This window comes from Grampus griseus (assembly GCF_964374135.1).
Source record: "Grampus griseus genome assembly, chromosome: 17".
Classification (NCBI taxonomy): domain Eukaryota; kingdom Metazoa; phylum Chordata; class Mammalia; order Artiodactyla; family Delphinidae; genus Grampus; species Grampus griseus.
Window position 1 is genome coordinate 3151375 of NC_139011.1, and position 22010 is coordinate 3173384.

A 22010-nucleotide genomic window follows, 5' to 3' on the forward strand; every position below is an offset into this window, starting at 1 on the left:
TTTGCGGTACGCGGGCCTCTCACTGATGTGGCCTCTCCCGTTGCGGAGCACAGGCTCTGGACGTGCAGGCTTAGCGGCCATGGCTCACGGGCCCAGCCGCTCCACGGCATGCGGGATCTTCCCGGACCAGGGCATGAACCCGTGTCCCCTGCATCGGCAGGCGGACTCTCAACCACTGCGCCACCAGGGAAGCCCTGTACCATCTCTTCTTTATCCATTCTCTGTTGAGGGACATTTAGGTTGCTTCCCTGTCCGGGCTATTGTAAATACTGCAGCAATGAACATAGGGGTGTGTGTATCTTTTCAAATTATGGTTTTCTCCGCCTCCTTGTAGTTTTGATTTGATTTCCCTTATAGCTATTGATATTGAGCATCTTTTTCTTTTTTTTCTTTTTCTTTTTTTCTGGTACACGGGCCTCTCACTTGTGGCCTCTCCTGTAGCGGAGCACAGGCTCCGGACGTGCAGGCTCAGTGGCCATGGCTCACGGGCCCAGCCACTCTGTGGCAAGTGAGATCTTCCCGGACCGGGGCACGAACCCATGTCCCCTGCATTGGCAGGTGGACTCTCAACCACTGTGCCACCAGGGAAGCCCCCTTTTTCTTTTTTAAAAAATTATTTTATTTATTTATTTATTTCTGGCTGCGTTGGGTCTTCGTTGCTGCCTGCAGGCTTTTTCTAGCTGTGGCGAGAGGGGGCTACTCTTTGTTGCTGTGAGCGAGGTTCTCATTGTGGTGGCTTCTCTTGTTGCAGAGCACGGGCTCTAGGTGTGTGGGCTTCAGTAGTTGTGGCACACAGCCTCAGTAGTTGTGGCTCAGGGGCTCCAGAGTGCAGGCTCAGTAGCTGTGGTGCACAGGCTTAGTTGCTCTGCAGCATGTGGAATCTTCCCGGACCGGGGCTTGAACCCGTGTCCCCTGCATTGCCAGGCAGATTCTTAAGCACTGCACCACCACGGAAGCCCTTGAGCATCTTTTTCACTGTGCTTATAGGCCATTTGTACAATTTCCTTGAAAAATGTCTTTTCACATCCTTTATCCATTTTTTAAAAAATATCTTTATTGGAGTATAATTGCTTTACAATGGTGTGTTAGTTTCCTCTGTAAAACAAAGGGAATCAGCTAAGTGCATACGTATATCCCCATATCTACTCCGTCTTGTGTCTCCCTCCCACCCTCCCTATCCAACCCCTCTAGTTGGACACAAAGCACTGAGCTGATCTCCCTGTGCTATACAGCTGCTCCCCACTTACGTTTGGTAGTGTATATATGTCAGTGCCACTCTCGTACTTTGTCCCAGCTTACCCTTCCCCCTCCCCGTGTCCTCAAGTCCATTCTCTACATCTGCGTCTTTATTCCTGTCCTGCCCCTAGGTTCTTCAGAACCTTTTTCTGTTTTTTTTTTTTTTGATTCCATATATATGTGTTAGCATACAGTATTTCTTTTTCTCTTTCTGACTTACTTCACTCTGTATGACAGACTCTAGGTCCATCCACCTCACTACGGATAACTCAATTTCATTTCTTTTTATGGTTGAGTAATATTCCATTGTATATATGTGCCACACGTTCTTTATCCATTCATCTGTCAATGGACACTTAGGTTGCTTCCATGTCCTGGCTATTGTAAATAGAGCTGCAATGAACATTGTGGTACATGACTCTTTTTGAATTATGGTTTTCTCAGGGTATATGCCCAGTAGTGGGAATGCTGGGTCATAAGGTAGTTCCATTTTTAGTTCTTTAAGGAACCTCCATACTCTTCTCCATAGTGACTGTATCAATTTACATTCCCACCAACAGTGCAAGAGGGTTCCCTTTTCTCCACACCCTCTCCAGCATTTATTGTTTGTAGATTTTTTGATGATGGCCATTCTGACCGGTGTGAGGTGCTACCTAATTGTAGTTTTGATTCCCATTACTCTAATGATTAGTGATGTTGAGCATCTTTTCATGTGTTTGTTGACAATCTGTATATCTTCTTTGGAGAAATGTCTATTTAGGTCTTCTTCCCATTTTTGGATGGGGTTGTTTCTTTTTTTGATATTGAGCTGCATGAGCTGCTTGTATATTTTGGCGATTAATCCTTTGTCAGTTGCCTCGTTTGCAAATATTTACACCATTCTGAGGATTGTCTTTTCGTTTTGTTTATGGTTTCCTTTGCTGTGCAAAAGCTTTTAAGTTTCATTAGGTCCCATTTTTTGTTTTTATTTCCATTTCTCTAGGAGGTGGGCCAAAAAGGATCTTGCTGTGATTTATGTCATAGAGTGTTCTGCCTGTGTTTTCCTCTAAGAGTTTTATAGTGTCTGACCTTACACTTAGGTCTTTAATCCATTTTGAATTTATTTTTGTGTATGGTGTTAGGGAATGTTCGAATTTCATTCTTTTACATGTAGCTGTCCAGTTTTCCCAGCACCACTTATTGAAGAGGCTGTCTTTTCTCCATTGTATATTCTTGCTTCCTTTATCAAAGATAAGGTGACCATATGTGTGTGGGTTTATCTCTGGGCTTTCTATCCTTTTCCATTGATCTATATTTCTGTTTCTGTGTCAGTAACATACTGTCTTGATTAATGTAGCTTTGTACTATAGTCTGAAGTCTGGGAGCCTGATTCCTCCAGCTCTGTTTTCCTTTCTCAAGATTGCTTTGGCTATTCGGGGTCTTCTGTGTTTCCATACACATTGTGCAATTTTCTGTTCTAGTTCTGTGAGAAATGCCATTGGTAGTTTGATAGGGATTGCAGTGAATCTGTAGATTGCTTTGGGGTGTACAGTCATTTTCACAATGTTGATTCTTCCAATCCAAGAACATGGTATATGTCTCCATCTGTTTGTATCATCTTTAATTTCTTTCATCAGTATCTTATAGTTTTCTGCATGTAGATCTTTTGTCTCCTTAGGTAGGTTTATTCCTAGGTATTTTGTTCTTCTTGTTGCAATGGTAAATGGGAGTGTTTCCTTAACTTCTCCTTCAGATTTTTCATCATTAGTGTATAGGAATGCAAATGATTTCTGTGCATTAATTTTGTATCCTACTACTATACCAAATTCATTGATTAGCTCTAGTAGTTTTCTGGTGGCATCTTTAGGATTCTCTATGTATAGTATCATGTCATCTGCAAACACTGACAGTTTTACTTCTTTTCTGATTTGGATTTCTTTTATTTCTTTTTCTTCTCTGATTGCTGTGGCTAAAACTTCCAAAACTATGTTGAATAACAGTGGTGAGAGTGGGCAACCTTGTCTTGTTCCTGATCTTAGAGGAAATGGTTTCAGTTTTTCACCATGGAAAATGGTGTTGGCTGTGGATTTGTCATATATGGCCTCTATTATGTGGAGGTAGGTTCCCTCTATGCCTACTTTCTGGAGAGTTTTTATCATAAATAGGTGTTGAATTTTGTCAAAAGCTTTTTCTGCATCTATTGAGATGATATGGTTTTTATCCTTCAGTCTGTTAATATGGTGTATCACATTGTTTGATTTGCGTGTATTGAAGAATCCTTGCATTCCTTGGATAAACCCCACTTGATCATGGCGTATGTCCTTTTAATGTGCTGTTGGATTCTCTTTCCTGGTATTTTGTTGAGGAGTTTTGCATCTATGTTCATCAGAGATATTGGCCTGTAGTTTTCTTTTTTTGTGACATCTTTGTCTGGTTTTGGTATCAGGGTGATGGTGGCTTCATAGAATGGGTTTGGGCGTGTTCCTCCCTCTGCTATATTTTGTAAGAGTTTGAGAAGGATAGGTGTTAGCTCTTCTCTAAATGTTTGATAGAATTCACCTGTGAAGCCATCTGGTCCTGGGCTTTTTTTTTGGAAGATTTTTCTTTTTTTTGCAGTATGTGGGCCTGTTACTGTTGTGGCTTCTACTGTAGTGGAGCACAGGCTCCGGATGCGCAGGCTCAGCAGCCATGGCTCATGGGCCTAGCTGCTCCGCAGCATGTGGGATCTTCCCAGACCGGGGCACAAACCCGTGTCCCCTGCATCGGCAGGCAGACTCTCAACCACTGCGCCACCAGGGAAGCCCCTTGTTGGAAGATTTTTAATCACAGTTTCAATTTCAGTGCTTGTGATTGGTCTGTTTATATTTTCTATTTCTTCCTGGTTCAGTCTCGGCAGGTGGTGCTTTTCTAAGAATGTGTCCATTTCTTCCAGGTTGTCCATTTTATTGGCATTTAGTTGCTTGTAGTAATCTCTCATGATCCTTTGTATTTCTGCAGTGTCAGTTGTTACTGCTCCTCTTTCATTTCTAATTCTGTTGATTCGAGTCTTCTCCCTTTTTTTCTTGATGAGTCTGGCTAATGGTTTATCAATTTTGTTTTTCTACTCAGAGAACCAGCTTTTAGTTTTATTGATCTTTGCTATTGTTTCCTTCATTTCTTTTTCATTTATTTCTAATCTGATCTTTATGATTTCTTTCCTTCTGCTAACTTTGGGGTTTTTTTGTTCTTCTTTCTGTAATTGCTTTAGGTGTAAGGTTAGTTTGTTTATTTGAGATGTTTCTTGTTTCCTGAGGTAGGATTGTATTGCTATAAACTTCCCTCTTAGAACTGCTTTTGCTGCATCCCATAGGTTTTGGGTCGTCGTGTTTTCATTGTCATTTGTTTCTAGGTATTTTTGGATTTCCTCTTTGATTTCTTCAGTGATCTCTTGGTTATTTAGTAGTGTATTGTTTAGCCTCCATGTGTTTTTATTTTTTACAGATTTTTTTTCCTGTAATTGATGTCTAGTGTCATAGTGTTGTGGTTGGAAAAGATACTTGATACGAGTTCAGTTTTCTTAAATTTACCAAGGCTTGATTTGTGACCCAAGATATGATCCAGCCTGGAGAGTTTCCATGAGCACTTGAGAAGAAAGTGTATTTTGTTGTTTTTGGATGGAATGTCCTATAAGTATTAATTAAGTCCATCTTGTTTTTTTTTTTTTTTTTGTGGTATGCGGGCCTCTCACTGCCGCGGCCTCTCCTGCTGCGGAGCATAGGCTCCGGACGCGCAGGCCCAACGGCCATGGCTCCCGCACCCAGCCACTCTGTGGCATGTGGGATCCTCCTGGACCGGGGCAGGAACCCGCGTCCCCTGTATCAGCAGGCGGACTCTCAACCACTGTGCCACCAGGAAAGCCCAAGTCCATCTTGTTTAATGTGTCATTTAAAGCTTGTGTTTCCTTATTTATTTTCATTTTGGATGATCTGTCCATTGGTGAAAATGGGGTGCTAAAAGTCCCCTACTGTTGGGTTACTGTTGCTTTCCCCTTTTATGGCTGTTAGCATTTGCCTTATGTATTGAGGTGCTCCTGTGTTGGGTGCATAAATATTTACAATTGTTATATCTTCTTCTTGGATTGATCCCTTGATCATTATGCAGTGTTCTTTTTGTCTCTTTTGTAATAGTCTTTCTTTTAAAGTCTGTTTTGTCTGATATGAGAATTGCTACTCCAGCTTTCTTTTTTTTTTTTTTTTTTTTTTTTGTGGTACGTGGGCCTCTCACTGTTGTGGCCTCTCCCGTTGCAGAACACAGGCTCCGGACGCGCAGGCTCAGCGGCCATGGCTCATGGGCCCAGCTGCTCCACGGCATGTGGGATCTTCCTGGACCGGGGCACGAACTCGTGTCCCCTGCATTGGCAGGCGGACTCTCAACCACTGCGCCACCAGGGAAGCCCTCCAGCTTTCTTTTGATTTCCAGTTGCATGGAATATCTTTTTCCATCCCCTCACTTTCAGTGTGTATGTGTCCCTAGGTCTGACGTTGGTCTCTTGTAGACAGCATATGTACTGGTCTTGTTTTTGTATCCATTCAGCCAGTCTATGTCTTTTGGTTGGAGCATTTAATCCATTTACATTTAAGGTAATTATCTATATGTATGTTCCTCTTACCATTTTCTTAATTATTTCGGGTTTGTTACTGTAGGTGTTTTCCTTCTTTTGTGTTTCCTGCCTTGAGAAGTTCCTTTAGCATTTATTGTAAAGCTGGTTTGGTGGTGCTGAATTCTCTTAACTTTTGATTGTCTGTAAAGGGTTTAATTTCTCCGTCGAATCTGAATGAGATCCTTTCTGGATCACTGAAAGGTCTTTTTAGATCCTTTATCCATTTTTAATTGAGTTATTTGTCTTTTTATTGTTGAGTTGTAAGATTTCTTTTATATTGTAGATACAAGTTCCTTATCAGATATATGGTTTACAAAAATTTTCTCCTATTCTGTGTGTTGTTTTTTCACTTTGTTGATGGTGTCCTTTGAAGCATAGAAGTTTTAAGTTTTGATGAAGTCCACTTTATCTAACTTTTCTTCGTTGCCTGTGCTTTTGCTGTCATATCTAAGATCTGAGGTATTTTAAAAGCAATTTAATTCTTACAACAGTTCTAGGAGATAGGTACTGTTGTTATCCCCAGTCTGTAGATGAGGAAACTGAGATGCAGAAAAGTTCATTGACTTGTCATGGGTACAGCTAGTTAGCGGTGATGTGGGAATTCACACCCACACATTTGTCTCCAGGTCTGTTCTCTTAACTACTATAGTCTATTCCTTTCTGTAGGAATGGTTAATTAAAAAGCCTTTACTTCTTTGATTTCTTACTATTTTTTTCTCATTAGGGACCTCATCTCTTCCTTTATAATACTTTCAGAACTCAGTGTAGTTTTATTTTAGGTCTAATGTAGGCGGAAGCATTGCTACCAGTTAATACCGCATTACTTACCTTCCAGTGATGATTGTTGCTAATTGACCTAAAAAAGTCATACTTAACTCTTTTCTGGTCATTACACTAAAAGAAGAGTCATGGCTACCGAATGCTCTAAGAAAGTATATGATTTATTTTATTTTGCTAACTAATGAAAGAAAAACCCCAGTGTTGACATAGGTTGTAAATTTTCCAGAATAGGGTCATTGTCTTCCTTATATTTCATTTTGTTTGGTCACAGTGTCAAGATAGTGCCTTATTGTCTGGCAGATTAGTTAGAGCATGATGCTCATGAATCATTATAATGACAGAATTTTGACAACAGTATCTGTTGCTTCACAAGAAAAAAGAGAGTATAGAAATACTGCTCAGATTTATTTTAAAAGCCTGGAATTTTGAGAAGAGTTCCACAAACCATACAAAGGTATTTTCATTAATTTTAGCTCCATCTTAGACACGTTATGGTTACATAGCAGAGTAAATTTATGAACTAGATTTGACAGGAGAAGTGTAATATTGATTATTTGTTTTAATTAAAATATTGTGCTTTGGGGCTTCCCTGGTGGCGCAGTGGTTGAGAATCTGCCTGCCAATGCAGGGGACATGGGTTCGAGCCCTGGTCTGGGAAGATCCCACGTGCCGTGGAGCAACTAGGCCCGTGAGCCACAACTACTGAGCCTGCGCGTCTGGAGCCTGTGCTCCGCAACAAGAGAGGCCGGGACAGTGAGAGGCCCGCGCACCGCGATGAAGAGTGGCCCCCGCTCGCCGCAACTAGAGAAGGCCCACGCACAGAAACGAAGACCCAACACAGCCAAAAATAAATAAATAAATAAATAAAATAAAAAAATATATATTATGCTTTGGATAAAGTAATTTAGTGCCCATGAATGAACAAAAATAAGTTTGCATTTATATATGACGGGGGGCAGCCTTCCTACATATATATGTTTTGATCTGTTTTTTGGAGTATTTTTACAGCTTTTCAACAATGTTCTAACTTTACAATTCTATTTATCTTTTGTTATTTTTTAATATTAATTAAATTTTTATTTATTTATTTATTTATTTTTGGCCTTGTTGGCTCTTCATTGCTGCTTGAGGGCTTTGTCTAGTTGCAGTGAGTGGGGGCTACCCTTGTTATTCTCCTCTTTCCATGGTTTTGCCGTTCTTTCTCCTGCATCATTTGTCTCTGTTTTATTCCCTCTTATTTCTTTTTTATTTTTTTAAAATTAATTAATTAATTAAATTTATTTTTGGCTGCATTGGGTCCTGCTGAGTGCGGGCTTTCTCTAAGTTGCGGCGAGCTGAGGCTTCTCATTGCAGTGGCTTCTCCTGTTGTGGAGCACGGGCTCTTAGGTGCGCGGGCTTCAGTAGTTGTGGCTCACGGGCTTAGTTGCTCCGTGGCATGTGGGATATTCCTAGACCAGGGCTTGAACCTGTGCCCCCTGCATTGGCAGACGGATTCCTAACCAGTGTGCCACCAGGGAAGTCCCATTCCCTCTTATTTCTGCTTCATTTTACTTTTGTTGACTTTCTGGCTTGTGCCTCCTATACTGTCTTGCACATAATAGGAACTCAGTAACTTTCTCTTGAATGAATTATTAAACTGTTGTTGGACTGATACTGGGGAGCCCTTGTGATGATTTTTTTTTTCCAGCTTTTCCCCACTTCTTAACTATGCTCTTTCTTTTCCTTTCCTCTAGCCTGGGTTTCAGCCTGCCTGTGGCATTGATTTTTCCTGTCTATAGACTCCTTGTTTCACTGGTTCACAATAATGTTACATGTGGACTGTCAAAACTTTATAGGTGTCAAGAAAGATCAAATCCATTGCATACTAGTATTTTTAGAGCGTGTTATTCTTTTATTGAGTGAAATTAAATCAGTCTGACCCACTAAGCTCTCCCGTGAGCTATGCTCTTTTTACCTTCTTACAGGTTATATTCTTCCCGGTTTCTGCATATGCTTTTTCCCCCCGGCCTCTGTACTGGAATTAAGTAAATCATTAAGGGAACGCCCATTATCAGTGGTGTCTTTTTTTTTTTTAAATATGGAGGGAAAATTTGTTCCTTCTCCCTGGTTGGGGGCTTCTTGGATGAGGTGAGGTACCATAGGAAGAATGAAGAGCCCACCTCATTCTGATTCCCACTCTTTCCCTTCCATTCCCCAAGGGAAAAGAGTAAAAGTCAACAATATGAAGACAAATTATTAGAGCTAATGAGATAAATCAAGATAACCTATCATCTATTAAATATTATTTCATGCCAGAAACAAAGGTATTGTAAACATGAAAAACACACAAAGCAGGATAGTACTGTGGTTAAAAATACAGGCCCGGGGCTTCCCTGGTGGCGCAGTGGTTGAGAGTCCGCCTGCCGATGCGGGGGACGCGGGTTCGTGCCCCGGTCTGGGAGGATCCCACGTGCCGCAGAGCGGCTGGGCCCGTGAGCCATGGCCGCTGGGCCTGCGCGTCTGGAGCCTGTGCTCCGTGACGGGAGAGGTCACGGCAGTGAGAGGCCTGTGTACCGCAAAAAAAAAAAAAAAAAAAAATACAGGCCTGGGTTCAAATCCTGCTCTGGAGTAAACGGCTCTGTATATCTGTATGTCCAGCTCCTACTACTGGAGAGCTAGTAGGAATGCTCACCCTATTTAGGACCTGTTTCCTCCCCTGCAGAAACGGGGCTCACTAGGAGTCCCCCCCGCCGCGTAACGCTGCCATGGGTTGTAAATGAGGACACGCGTGGATGTCCCCACGTAGGTTCTGATTCCTCGTTAGTGCAGAATAACATAGTTTTTGCTCTGATGGCCTTATGACCACCCAGTGTAGATTCTCAGTGCTCCAAAGGGTTGCCTTGTGGCTTGGAAGTGGACTTCTCAGTTCTGTAAGGACCCAAGGATTGTGTCATTGGGCCTTGCTGATTTCAATCTATTCTTTAGAAAGTAAATATTTTATTCAGGCATGCATGCCCTTTTCTTTTATTATTTATAGTTCTACCCTCTTATCTCTTGCTGTGATTTTCACAAAATCTGTAGAAACACAAAATCCTAAGCCACCTTTCTCTTCCCAGTTCTCTGTTATGGTTCTTTCTTCCTTGACTAGAAGAGGATTTTGCGTAGGAAATGTTCTTTGTTCCTCTTTGCTTAGAGTCTCTCTGTCCGTCTGCCCATCTTTCACCTGTCCATCTGTCCATTTATCTATCCACTCATTCTTCTGTCCTGTTCCAAAAAGCATTTGAGGCAGCATACAGAATAACAAAATACCAAGAGAGCAGGTGAGAAAATGGGACCAAGTTTAGACAGCAAGGCGAGGCAATGAGCTTGCGTGAAGGTTGCGGGCCGTGTGAGACACACCCTTTGCCCCGTGAGTTATAAGGTAACAGCACATGTGTGCCTGAGTCTCCCAGTAGACATGAGGGGAACAGAATTTGTTGGATTTCCTCAGTGTCCCTGAAATAAACAAGTGGCTTAGGAGAAGCCCAGCTTTTCCTGCTATGAGGCTAACGAGAGTATTTTTTGAGTGTTCTCTGAAATCAAAGAGTATTTCATCTTTTTCTTGTCAGAGTTCTATGTGTAGTTGGTTACATTCTATAAACGGACATGTCTCCAGAGCTCTTGCCCCTGTGAGTTTGATGGCTGGGGAATTAGGTGGTTCTGCTTATTGACAGGGGTTGGCCAGAAACAGAAAATGACAGCCTCAGAAAGGACGCTAGTATTTGTAAGCTATGTGTTTTTGTGCTGTATAGTTCAGAAAATACTTTCACATAGTTTATCTCCATTTGAGGGTGCAGTCTGGTTTCTTGTAGCGTTAAGAGAAGAGCTTAGTGCTGGGAGATAATGCACACTGACTGCATTGCTGTCAAGGCAACTAAGCTAGTTATTATAGACATGTTACTTTTATATAATGCATTTCATGTTCTTTAATAAAAAGTTTCAACAGGGAGGAAAACTTATTCTGAGTTAATTAACATTTAATACAATGCTTTGATGGTAAGACTATTATAGGGAGTGTATAAGCTGTGAAGACTTTAAAAATGGTTTCATTATTTAAATTTCAGTTGGGAATATTCAAGCTTTATCTTATTTGTGCCCTTCTTTTAAAATAACAAAGAAACAAGATGGAAACAGCAAAAGATTATTTCTTTTCTTTCTCTCGGTTTGCAGGTGCCCTCACCACTAATGGCATCAATCCAGATACCAGCGCTGAGATTGGACGGGCTAAGAACTGCCTTAGCCCTGAAGACATAATTGACAAATACAAGGAGGCCATTTCCTATTACAGCAAGGTGATCTTACTCTGTAGATCCTTTATGTGACTGTGTTGTTTTAATCAGAAGTCCCTGTTTTACATTGTGTAATGCTGCTGCCGTATCTCCTAAGCATTTGTTTCTGTAAGTATTCATGTAGTATTCCCCAATGCATAATACTATATGCCTAAAAATGGTTTTTGTTGATTAAAAATCATGTATATTTAATTTAATAAGTCTGAAAATAGGAGAAAAAGAGGCTATCATAGCCCTGCTACTCAGGGATAACGTTTAAAAAATTTTTTTTAAATTTTTTATTTAAAAACTTTTTAAATTTTTTGGCCATGCCGCACGGCATGCGGGATCCTAATTCCCCGACCAGGAATCGAACCTGCGTCCCCCCATTGCAGTGGAAGCACGGAGTCTCAACCACGGGACTGCCAGGGAAGTCCTCAGAGATAACATTTAAAAAAAAAAATTAATTAATTAATTAATTAATTTATTTTTGTCTGTGTTTGGTCTTCGTTGCTGCATGCAGGCTTTCTCTAGTTGCGGCAAGTGGGGGCTACTCTTCGTTGCAGTGCGTGGGCTTCTCATTGCGGTGGCTTCTCTTGTTGCAGAGCACAGGCTCCAGGCGCGTGGGCTTCAGTGGTTATGGCACACGGGCTCAGTAGTTGTGGCTTGCAGGCTCTAGAGCGTAGGCTCAGTAGTTGTGGCGCATGGGTTTAGTTGCTCCGTGGCATGTGGGATCTTCCCGGACCAGGGCTCGAACCCATGTTCCCTACATTGGTGGGCGGATTCTTAACCACTGCACCACCAGGGAAGCCTGGAGATAACATTTTTAATATCTATTTTCTGTTCTTTTTGTCGATGTATATCATCTATATCATAAAATGGTGAGCATTCTGTACTTCTTTACTGTGTGGAGACCTACATTTTTCATTTGCAAATTATGCGTTTTTCTGCGTTATTGAATCTTCACTTTTTCACTCTTAGAAAAAAATGTTTGAACATTCTTGTACATATATTCTTTTGTTCTTGTATGAGTATTCCTTTAGTTAAGATTTCTGGAAATTTAGTCACTGGATATGACATTTACATTTATCATAGGTTACTTTCAAGTTACTCTCCAAATTCCTTCTCCAACAGGGAATGAAAAGATATAGAATTACTCATTTAACCAATTCTCTATTACTGAATATTATTTTCCTTCAATTTTTCTTTCCACCGTTGTAAACAGTGCTGTGATAAATGCCGTGATGGATAAATCTTTTTGGACTGATTTTTTTTTTTAAAAGGAAACAATTCCCAGAAGTGGACTTGAGTCAAAAAGTGTGCATATATTTTTTAGAGTTTACATATACATTGCTGTATCGTCCTCCAAAAAGCTTTATAACAGTTTGTTCTCCCACAAACAGACACTGTCCTTTTAAAATATTTGCCAATATGATGAGTGAAAGTAATTTTTCGTTGTTTTAGTTTGCATTTGATGACCAGTGAGGTATTGAACATTGTTCATGTATTAGCCAATTGCATTTTTAAAATGAATTATCCGTTTTTGTCCTTTGCATACATTTAAATTAGGGAGCATTTCTTATTGCTTTGTGATAGCTCTTTGTAAATCATGGATATTAGCTTCTTTTCTGTCATTGACATATATTACAAATCCTTTTCCTGATGTTGCTTGCCTTTTGTTTTGTTTATGAGGTTTTTCATTTTGGTTGTGGTCAAAAATGTTTTTAATATAGTAAACCTTTTCCTTATGGGTTTTCTCTTTGGTTTTATTCTTAGAAATACCTTCTTACAGAGCTTTTCTGCTGATCTGCTGACACTTCGTAAATAAGACCTAAGAAATTACTGGCTATAAAATCCTTACTGTCATGGTTTGTCCTCGAGTTCCCTACGTATGGGATGCTAAGGCTATATAAGGCTAGATCTGAACAAAGATAGGAGGGTTGTCTGTGGTGCTGGACCCTTCCTAATGGAATGAGATTTCCACCTTAGTTTTGGAGTCAGACAGACCTGAGTTCAAATCCTGCCTTTACCAATTACTAGCTTTGTGACCTTGGGCAAGAAACTTTACTTTTTGGGACCCTATTTTCTTTATCTGTAAATAAGTTCCGTATTCATTTTAGGGGTTTGTTTTAGAATTGAATGAGATAATTCCCTCATTTATTTCTAAAATATTGATTGCATAGTTCTATTCTGGTGCCTTGGTAGATGATTACTAGGAACTCAGCAGTGAAAATGGGGGCCCCTGCATCAGAGAGCTTATGTTCCAGGAGAATGCTTGTAAAAGACTAGGTATGTAGTAGACTTTTAGTAAATGTCCGTTCTTTTCCTGATTCCCATTGATTCTGTATATCTTTCTACTAATATATGAACAGTTTTTTATGATTGCAATTTAAATTTCATTGTAATATTTAAAATATTTAACTATAACCAAAATATGTGAAAAAAATGAGTTGACTTCTATTTTCGCTTCAGTAGAAGTTATTTTAAGAATTTTGAAGGAAAGGAAATAATTATATTTCAATGAAATCAAGTCCCTGTTAGATTCTTTGTGTTGTGTCATTAAATGGTATATAAAATTGATAGACTTTGACTTCAGTATTGGTAGTTAGGTAAGTATAGTTTCTTTTTGTGCTGTCTTTGATAAATTACATGTACTATATCACAAATTCTGCGCCTGTTACATATTGGAAATGAGGAAACAGTGGAGACCTGCTCTTTCTGGCACAGTAATTTCTTTTCCCACCTTACAAATAATTTTAGTAAGAAACATGGGCAATTGGATATTTTTGCTTCTTAATAATTGAAAAGTGGGCAGACTGCATTTTCATGAGTGGTTATGCCAGGCAGGCCTTGGGGTCTCAGCAAACACTTGCTGGGGGGTGGCTGACTCCACAGCACGTTTAACGCCTCGGTGAGTGTTGGTGGGGGGGCCTCTCAGCCTCGGGCGCTTATCAGGCACCAGAATACATGGATTTACCTCAGAAGCCTCTTCCCCAGCTGCAGGAAGTCTTTTCAGATACATCAGATGAAAACCACTCCAGCTCAGGGTAATTAGGAAAAAAAAATAAAAAGGGCAGAAGAACAGGGAGCATGGAGGGCTTCGAGTTGGGGCCTCGGCAAAGAGGAAGGCACAGAGCAGGGGGGCCTGGGCTCCAGAGCCAGCTTCTGGGCCTGTCCTCACGTCTGAGCCACACAGCTTTCACGTGGGCAAGGCCAGCTCTCCTGGCTGGATGTCACCTCGTGCAGAACCTTGAGAGGTGAAGATGAGATTGGAGAAGTTCTCGCCGGGATCATTACTGAGTGGCTGTGTGAAGCCCACGGTACCTTTTCTGTTCATGTATCTTCATTTGTCCTTCCTCTCAGGATCTGAGAAGCAGGAACAGGTAACTCAGAGAGATAAGCAGAAAGACATCAAACGTGCCAAGAGAGGACAGATACAGTGATACAAGGAGCTAGAACTTTTGTAACAAAGTAACATGAATTGGCACCTACTGCATCAAAGCTGCAGGTGTGAGAGAGTCTAAGAATGTTTTCGAGCAGGAGATTAAGTGGAAGTGAATAGCAAAGTTTCCATTGATAACATTTTGAAATTTTGTAGAATATCCAGCGACTGTTGGTTGTGTTATTTGAATGAACGCAAACATATCTATATGGGCATTTATAGGTTCACTCAATCCCACCAACCCCTTCTGCCCCCTTAAGGGATAGACTTTCTCAAACACAAAGTCCCCCCCTTGGGTGGGGACGTGCTGCTCAGTGTCACTGAGTCCCTGTGGTACCGCCTGCACGACCTGACACAAACACCTCTCCTCTTCTCTTTTGACCCTGCAGTATAAGAACGCCGGGGTGATTGAGTTAGAAGCGTGTGTCAAGGCCGTCCGTGTCCTCGCCATTCAGAAGCGGAGCATGGAAGCTTCGGAATTTCTCCAGAATGCAGTCTACATCAACCTTCGACAGGTGGGTATGTGTCCTCCTATGAGTGGAAGAATTAACGCGGTTTTCCTGGAGCTTATTCACCAAAAGACCATCTGATTTTGCTGTGCTAGCATTCAGTATGGCACGGTTAAAACTCTGGAGTCAGAACTTGAAACTTTGATTAAGGGAGTTGTTTTACCTCTTTGTATTATGGTCTTTTACCCTCAAAATTCAGAATTCTGTTTTTTCAAAATTTTTTTTGATTGGAGAAACGACTTTGCTCTCACCAGCTTTGCGACCTTGGACAAGCTTAATGCCTTATCACCTTACATTTGTCACTTGTGAAGCTATTCCATTTGGGACCCTATCTGGGTTGTTCATGTTATAAAACACGAAGTGTGTGAAGGTACTTTGTACAGCTCCTTTTACACCTAAGGCATTCCACAAATATTACTTGAATCTGGATGTGTTTTTAATAAGACAAAGCCATTAGAACATTTAGTTGCAGGTTGCTACTGCAAAATCCCCAAATCAATAATCTAGCCAAACGTCTACAATCTTTCTAATCTACCTTGGATTTTTATGGCCAGGGCAACCAAGACTCAAAAGTGAAGCAGTTTGGTTAAGGACCCAGGACTAGGGTTACAATACCGGTTACTGTAATCGAGCAGATCTTTACTGAGCATGGCATTGTGCCGGGAGGGGGCGTAGAGGTGGAGAAGGCAGAGTCTTCTCTCATTAAGCTGACAGTTTCGTGGCAAAGATAGACATTCACCAGGTGAAGAACTTGGAGTTTATTCTAAGAACAGTGGTTTTTAAAAGAAAGGTCTTAAAAGCACAGGAATGATGGGATCCCCTTTGTGTGGAGTAGGGTAAGCATGGTGAGGGAGGCCAGGTGGGAGGCTCTTGAGGAGTCCAGGTGGGCAGTGTAGGCGGCTTCACCTGAGTGGTGGTGGGACGGTCAATGGAAAAAAGTCAACAGATCAAAGACATGTTTAGGGGGTGAAAAGGAAGGGATTAATGTTGTATGTGAGGGCAGACAGAATAACGCCCAGGTTTCTGGCTTGATTAATTAGGTAAATGATGGTCATGCTGTGCTCGGAGAAGGGAAAGCTGCAGAGGGAGTTGGGGGGCAACGCAGGTGGATTCAGTTGTGGATATAATGAAAAGACTGTAAAATATGTGGGTCTGGGAGGCTCAGGTGAGAGAGAGGGTAGTGGGTGGAGGGGAGGGGTGAGAGGCTTTACAATCATTTTGTATTTTGAACATATAAGAGAGAATGAGTAATAAGACACACATGCCTCTATCATCTAGGTTTAACGTATTAACATTTTGCCATATTGACTGCAGAGGTTCTTAATTTTTTTTCAAATTAATTTATTTTTGGCTGCGTTGGGTCTTCATCGCTGCACGCGGGCTTTCTCTAGTTGTGGCGAGCAGGGGCTACTCTTCATTGCGTTGCGCGGGCTCCTCATTGCGGTGGCTTCTCTTGTTGCAGAGCACGGGCTCTAGGCATGCGGGCTTCAGTAGTTGTGGCATGCCGGCTCTAGAGCGCAGGCTCAGTAGTTGTGGCGCACAGGCTTAGTTTGCTCTGCGGCATGTGGGATCTTCCTGGACCAGGGCTCGAACCCGTGTCCCCTGCATCGGCAGGCAGACTCTCAACCACTGTGCCAGCAGGGAAGCCCAGAGGTTCTTAATTTTTAAAATAGAAATAAAGCAGTGGCGTTAATGAAGGTCTCAGCGTTGATGTGTATGCTGCTCATATATGTTTTGATACCTCGTATGTTTATAACCACAATCTATAAGAAGTTAGCTATTCTAGCATAAGAGTTTAGCACAGGGACTCGGAATACACACTGCTGGGGCCTGAATCTGGCTTAGCCCCTTGGGTAAGTTAGCCTCTCTGTGCCTTGGTTTCCTCTTCTGTGAAGGTTGTTACTGCACCCCCGGGACACTGGGAGGGGGGCAGCTGAAGGGAGTGAGAAGTGGCAGCTGCCAGCCTAACACTGAAGGGAGAGACAAAAGCAGAATCAAGCGAATAAACCGAGTACAAACAAACCAAAACGAGAAAAAAATCCCACAACGTTTGGAGCCATTTAGCGTAAGGGAAACAACACTACGTGGACTCAAAGCTGCTGAGCACGGCGGTGTCACGGATGGGAATGCGTCATCAGGAAAGGGTTGAGGAAAGGTTTTGGTTTCCCTTGACGTTTCTGGTAAAGATGGGCAGGAAAAGTGAAAACCCACCACTTGACGGTGAAGCTTCAGTTTTATGGGAAACTGAGCGAAGGGTGGAAACCAGCCGTCAGCAGTGCTGGCAAATGCCCAGACATCTGGGTTGGATCCATCACTCACCACGATTTCCGGGTGACCTGCTGGGTGTGAGCTCTGGGCTGGGCAGTACGTTTGCAGGGATGACCAGGGCGTAATCCCTGGCTCTTAGGCTGCTGGTCCAAAGAGCAGCCCTGGGCACATGCAGATCTAGTGGGACAGCTCGGGGTGCGGCCCGGGGACTACTGTGCTGAGGGTGAGAGGAGGGCTCCCCAGAGGGGTTTCCCTGCAGAGAGCAGAAACAATCCACCTACAGGGGCTGAAGAGCCTCTGAGCAGGGACCAGGTGCGAAGGCGTGACCTGGCTCGAGCACGGAGGGCTTGGGGAGCCGGAAGTCGTTTGGTGGCCTGAGTTGTTTTGTTGCTGAGGGACAGTGGATGGAAAAGGTGCTTAAAAGGCAGACCTGTTATAGGTCGTGAGTCAAAGCAAAGAAACGTGGACCTGTCAGGCAGGCACGAGAGAACCCTGTGGATGTGGGGATCCAGCTGGGGCGTCATGCTGGAGTGAGGAGCAGAGTCGTGGGCCTGTGTGCACAGACCCCGCTTTGCCACTTATTAGCTGCGTGACCTTGAGCATAATCCTCCATATCTCTCGATATTTTCATCTGTAAAATGATGGAATAACGAACTCATGGTGATCAGGAGTAGTTTAGTTCAGATTCTCTGTGTCTAGTCCTGTCTAGTGTTGCCCTGCAGTTACCCAGTAGCCGCTCTTATACTCAGGCCAGAGGGCGTGGAGGGACATCTGGGGGGCGGGGGGATGCATTTAAAAGCATGCTGAAGAACTGCAGGCAGTTTGGTGGAGGGTTGGGTGTGGGAGGGACTTGGAAGACTCAGTGTCCTAAGACTTGCTCGCCCTTACGGACCGGAGTTGGCTTTGCAAATTAATGTTGAACATTTGGGCTTTTGGTGAAGCTGTTTTTACAGGTGGGTATATATACAATGTATTTTATAAGATCAGATGCTTTTATTTAATGTGTGGGAATTTGCAGCTGTTGGGAACAGCCCCTTCTCTGTTGGCCTGGTCTTCGTAGAACACTAGGGGTCAGCAGAGCCGTGCGGAGGGTAAGGGGCCCGCCTTGCTGCAGCGGGTGTGGGCCTTTCGAGTTCTCCTCAACTCGATTTTCTGCTGGAGTTGACTCATCTCCGTGTCTGGTTGCCAGCTGAGCAGACAGCAAAATGAGTTCTGGTGGGATTTTTCTTGTTTTTAATTTTTACATTAAAATTTTTTTTTAATTTTATTATTTTTTAATAGATCTTTTTTTTTTGTGGTACGTGAGCCTCTCACTATTGTGGCCTCTCCCGTTGCGGAGCACAGGCTCTGGACACGCAGGCTCAGCGGCCACGGCTCACGGGCCCAGCCACTCTGCGGCATGTGGGATCTTCCCAGACCGGGGCACGAACCCGCGTCTCCTGCATCGGCAGGCACTCTCTCAACCACTGCGCCACCAGGGAAGCCCTTTAATAGATCTTTATTGGAGTGTAATTGCTCCACAACACTGTGTCAGTTTCTGTTGTACAGCAAAGTGAGTCAGCCATATGTATACATATATCCCCATATCCCCTCCCTCTTGAGCCTCCCTCCCACCCTCCCTATCCCACCCCTCTAGGTCCTCGCAAAGCAGCAAGCTGATCTCCCTGTGCTGTGCTGCTGCTTCCCTCTTCAGTAAGTGGTGCTGGGAAAACTGGAAGCTACATGTGAAAGAATGAAATTAGGACACTCCCTAACACCATACACAAAAATAAACTCAAAATGGATTGAAGACCGGACACTATAAAACTCTTAGAGGAAAACATAGGAAAAACACTCTTTGACATAAACCACAGCAAAATCTTTTTTGACCCACCTCCTAGAGTAATGAAAATAAAAATAAACAAATTAGACCTAATTAAACTTAAAAGCTTTTCCACAGCAAAGGAAACCATAAACAAGACAAAAAGACAGCCCTCAGAATGGGAGAAAATATTTGCAAATGAAACAATGGATAAAGGATTAATCTCCAAAATATACAAACAGCTTATGGAGCTTAATATCGAAAAAACAATCCAATCAAAAAATGAGCAGGGCTTCCCTGGTGGCGCAGTGGTTGAGAGTCCGCCTGCCGATGCAGGGGACACGGGTTCATGCCCCGGTCTGGGAGGATCCCACATGCCGTGGAGCGGCTGGGCCCGTGAGCCATGGCCGCTGAGCCTGCGCGTCCGGAGCCTGTGCTCCGCAACGGGAGAGGCCACAACAGTGAGAGGCCCGCGTAACACACACACACACACACACACGCACACACAAAATGGGCAGAAGACCTAAATAGACATTTCACCAAAGAAGACATACAGATAGCCAAGAAGCACATGAAAAGATGCTCAACATCACTCATCATTAGAGAAGTGCAAATCAAAACGACAATGAGATATCACCTCACACTGGTTAGAATGGGCATAATCAGCAAATCTACAAACAACAAATGCTGGAGAGGGTGTGGAGAAAAGGGAACCCTCTTGCACTGTTGGTGGGAATGTAAATTGATACAGCCACTATGGAGAACAGTATGGAGGTTCCTTAAATAACTAAGAATTCCTTAAAAAACTAAGTTCCTTAAAAAACTAACAGTATGGAGGTTCCTTAAAAAACTAAAAATAGGGCTTCCCTGGTGGCGCAGTGGTTGAGAGTCCGCCTGCCGATGCAGGGGACACGGGTTCGTGCCCCGGACCGGGAAGATCCCACATGCCGTGGAGCGGCTGGGCCCGTGAGCCATGGCCGCTAAGCCTGCGCATCCAGAGCCTGTGCTCTGCAACGGGAGAGGCCACAACAGTGAGAGGCCTGCGTACCGCAAAAAACAAACAAACAAAAAAACTAAAAATAGAATTACCATATGACCCAGCAATCCCACTACTGGGCATATACTCTGAGAAAACCATAATTCAGATAGACACTGGTGGGATTTTATAATGACAGTAACAAAGAGGGATCTATAGTTTTTCTGAACCAGGACAAGGTTTCGGTTCTTGGTCAAGTGTGTTCCATTGTAGAACTGATGAGTTGTGTCTGTTCTGGGACTGATTTTGGCTAATCTGGAAACTTTGAAAGGAACCAAGATGGAATTATTGCAGGTGGCTTCTGCCTTAAGAAGCCCTGTGCAAATGTAAAAAAATGAAAAAGAATACGTTTGGGTCTAGTGGTATTGGGAAGGGTTTGTGCACGTTGCAGGAGCGTTCAAGGCAGAACTTCTCTTTGTGAGCGGGAGCATGGATCACCTGTCTTGTCTTTCGTTGTTTACGAGAGTAGTTTATGGTAATTAGCACTGACAAACGGCTGGGCGCATTGCATTTAACAGCTGGCTGTCTGCAGATTTGTCTGTCGAACACGTAGATTTCACAGGCACGTAGATTTCACAGGTCAGGTAGAAGTGAGAGAGAAGGAACGCGAACCTTGGCAGCCCAGATTCAGGTTTCAACCGCCTCTTCCCCTCCGTGTGACCTTGGACTGGAAGGTACCCTCCCTTAGCCTGTTGTGAATCTGTAAAATGGGAATGATAATACTCACTTCTTCCCGGATTTGTTGTAAGTTGTATCAATAAATAGTATTAGAGCACACGCAGAGCACTTCGCACACTGCTTGGCACTTAGAAAGCCCCACCGGTGACGTGTCAGAGCAGTAAAGGCAGCTCGTGTGTGTTGGACTGCTAGCAGACACTTGACTAGGTTGTGAATTTGGTTATTTCCTTCTACCTTTGTAACTCTGTGTGCTAAGTGCGTTCATTCCTGTTGATAGAAGAGGAGCCTCAGGGTAAAGAAGATTTAGTAATTTGTCCCAAGTCAGACCATAATTTCGGGTGCAGGGGCCTCATTAAAGCATGCTTGTTTGGGTTTTCCCCTCTCTACGTTCTGTCCTGGAGGCCGGGTGCTAGGCCCTGGGCCCACTGTCTTGTAGCCCGAGAACATTCAGCAATGCAGCCAAACAGACAGGGTCCTGCGCTGCTTGAGCAAAATGTCCGGAGGGGGACACAGGTGCTAAGTAGATAAATGTAAAAACAAATGACTAGAAAATGTGATCAGCTCTGCAGAGGAAAAGAACATGCCTTGCCCTGCAGAGCTGGGGAAGTTTCTAGTCGGTGCTGCTCTGGTGGTGTTAATCTCAGTAAAATACGTTGTTACCACAGACAAAACGGCAAAGCATCTATTCTCAGGTAAACTAAAACCCGCTGATGATACTTACGACTAATTAAGCAGCCAGCTCGTTGCCGGCACTTACCTAGGGGTGAACAGGTTGCAGCCATAATCATCACGGCAACTGTGCTCACTGGTTTTATTGAACCCAGTTTTAGAGGTGAGGAAATCGAGGCTGGGGTGTTTGCTGCGTGCCCGTGATTACCTTGTAAATGCTACCACTGGTCTTCAGACCTAGTTCACCGTGGCTCCAAAGTCTGAGCTCTGTGAACTGCGTCGTGTAGCTTCCCCGCAAACAACCCAGATGACTGAAATTAATTTTCTTCATTAGTAGCAAATGTAAGTGACCATAAGAGAAAGAGGTCGTAAGGAATTGTTTGGAAAACTAGAGAAAAGCCCAGCACTTTACCAGCTGTGGGAGCATGCTCTAGGACCAATGTATATTCAACCCAGCACCCGGCACCTCCTGCAGATCTGATGTTCAGGAATGACTGAGCCATTTGATAACGTTTTGGCTCATGACACACTGTTGGTTAGAACCTGCGGCCTCTTTGTCCCTGGTTAATTTTCTCTTCAAAGCCATTTACATTTCCTGCGGGCTACTCCACTCAGATATAAGAATAGCCTCTTTAAACTTCCTGATGCAGTTCCTTAATGAAGCTTGTTGCTAAGGGAACCTAGCAA

The 22010-nt window shown here is 43.1% G+C and overlaps 1 protein-coding gene across 2 annotated transcripts in view; it reads left to right on the forward strand.

The window, feature by feature from the left end:
• Positions 1-22010, forward strand: part of TRAPPC9 (trafficking protein particle complex subunit 9) — a 505716-nt gene that overhangs the window by 39725 nt on the left and 443981 nt on the right. For both annotated transcript variants that reach the window (XM_082675096.1, XM_082675097.1), the window contains 2 exons: positions 10823-10944; positions 14752-14877. In XM_082675096.1, the coding sequence (XP_082531222.1) occupies positions 10823-10944; positions 14752-14877 (248 nt within the window). The remainder of the gene's footprint in view (positions 1-10822; positions 10945-14751; positions 14878-22010) is intronic.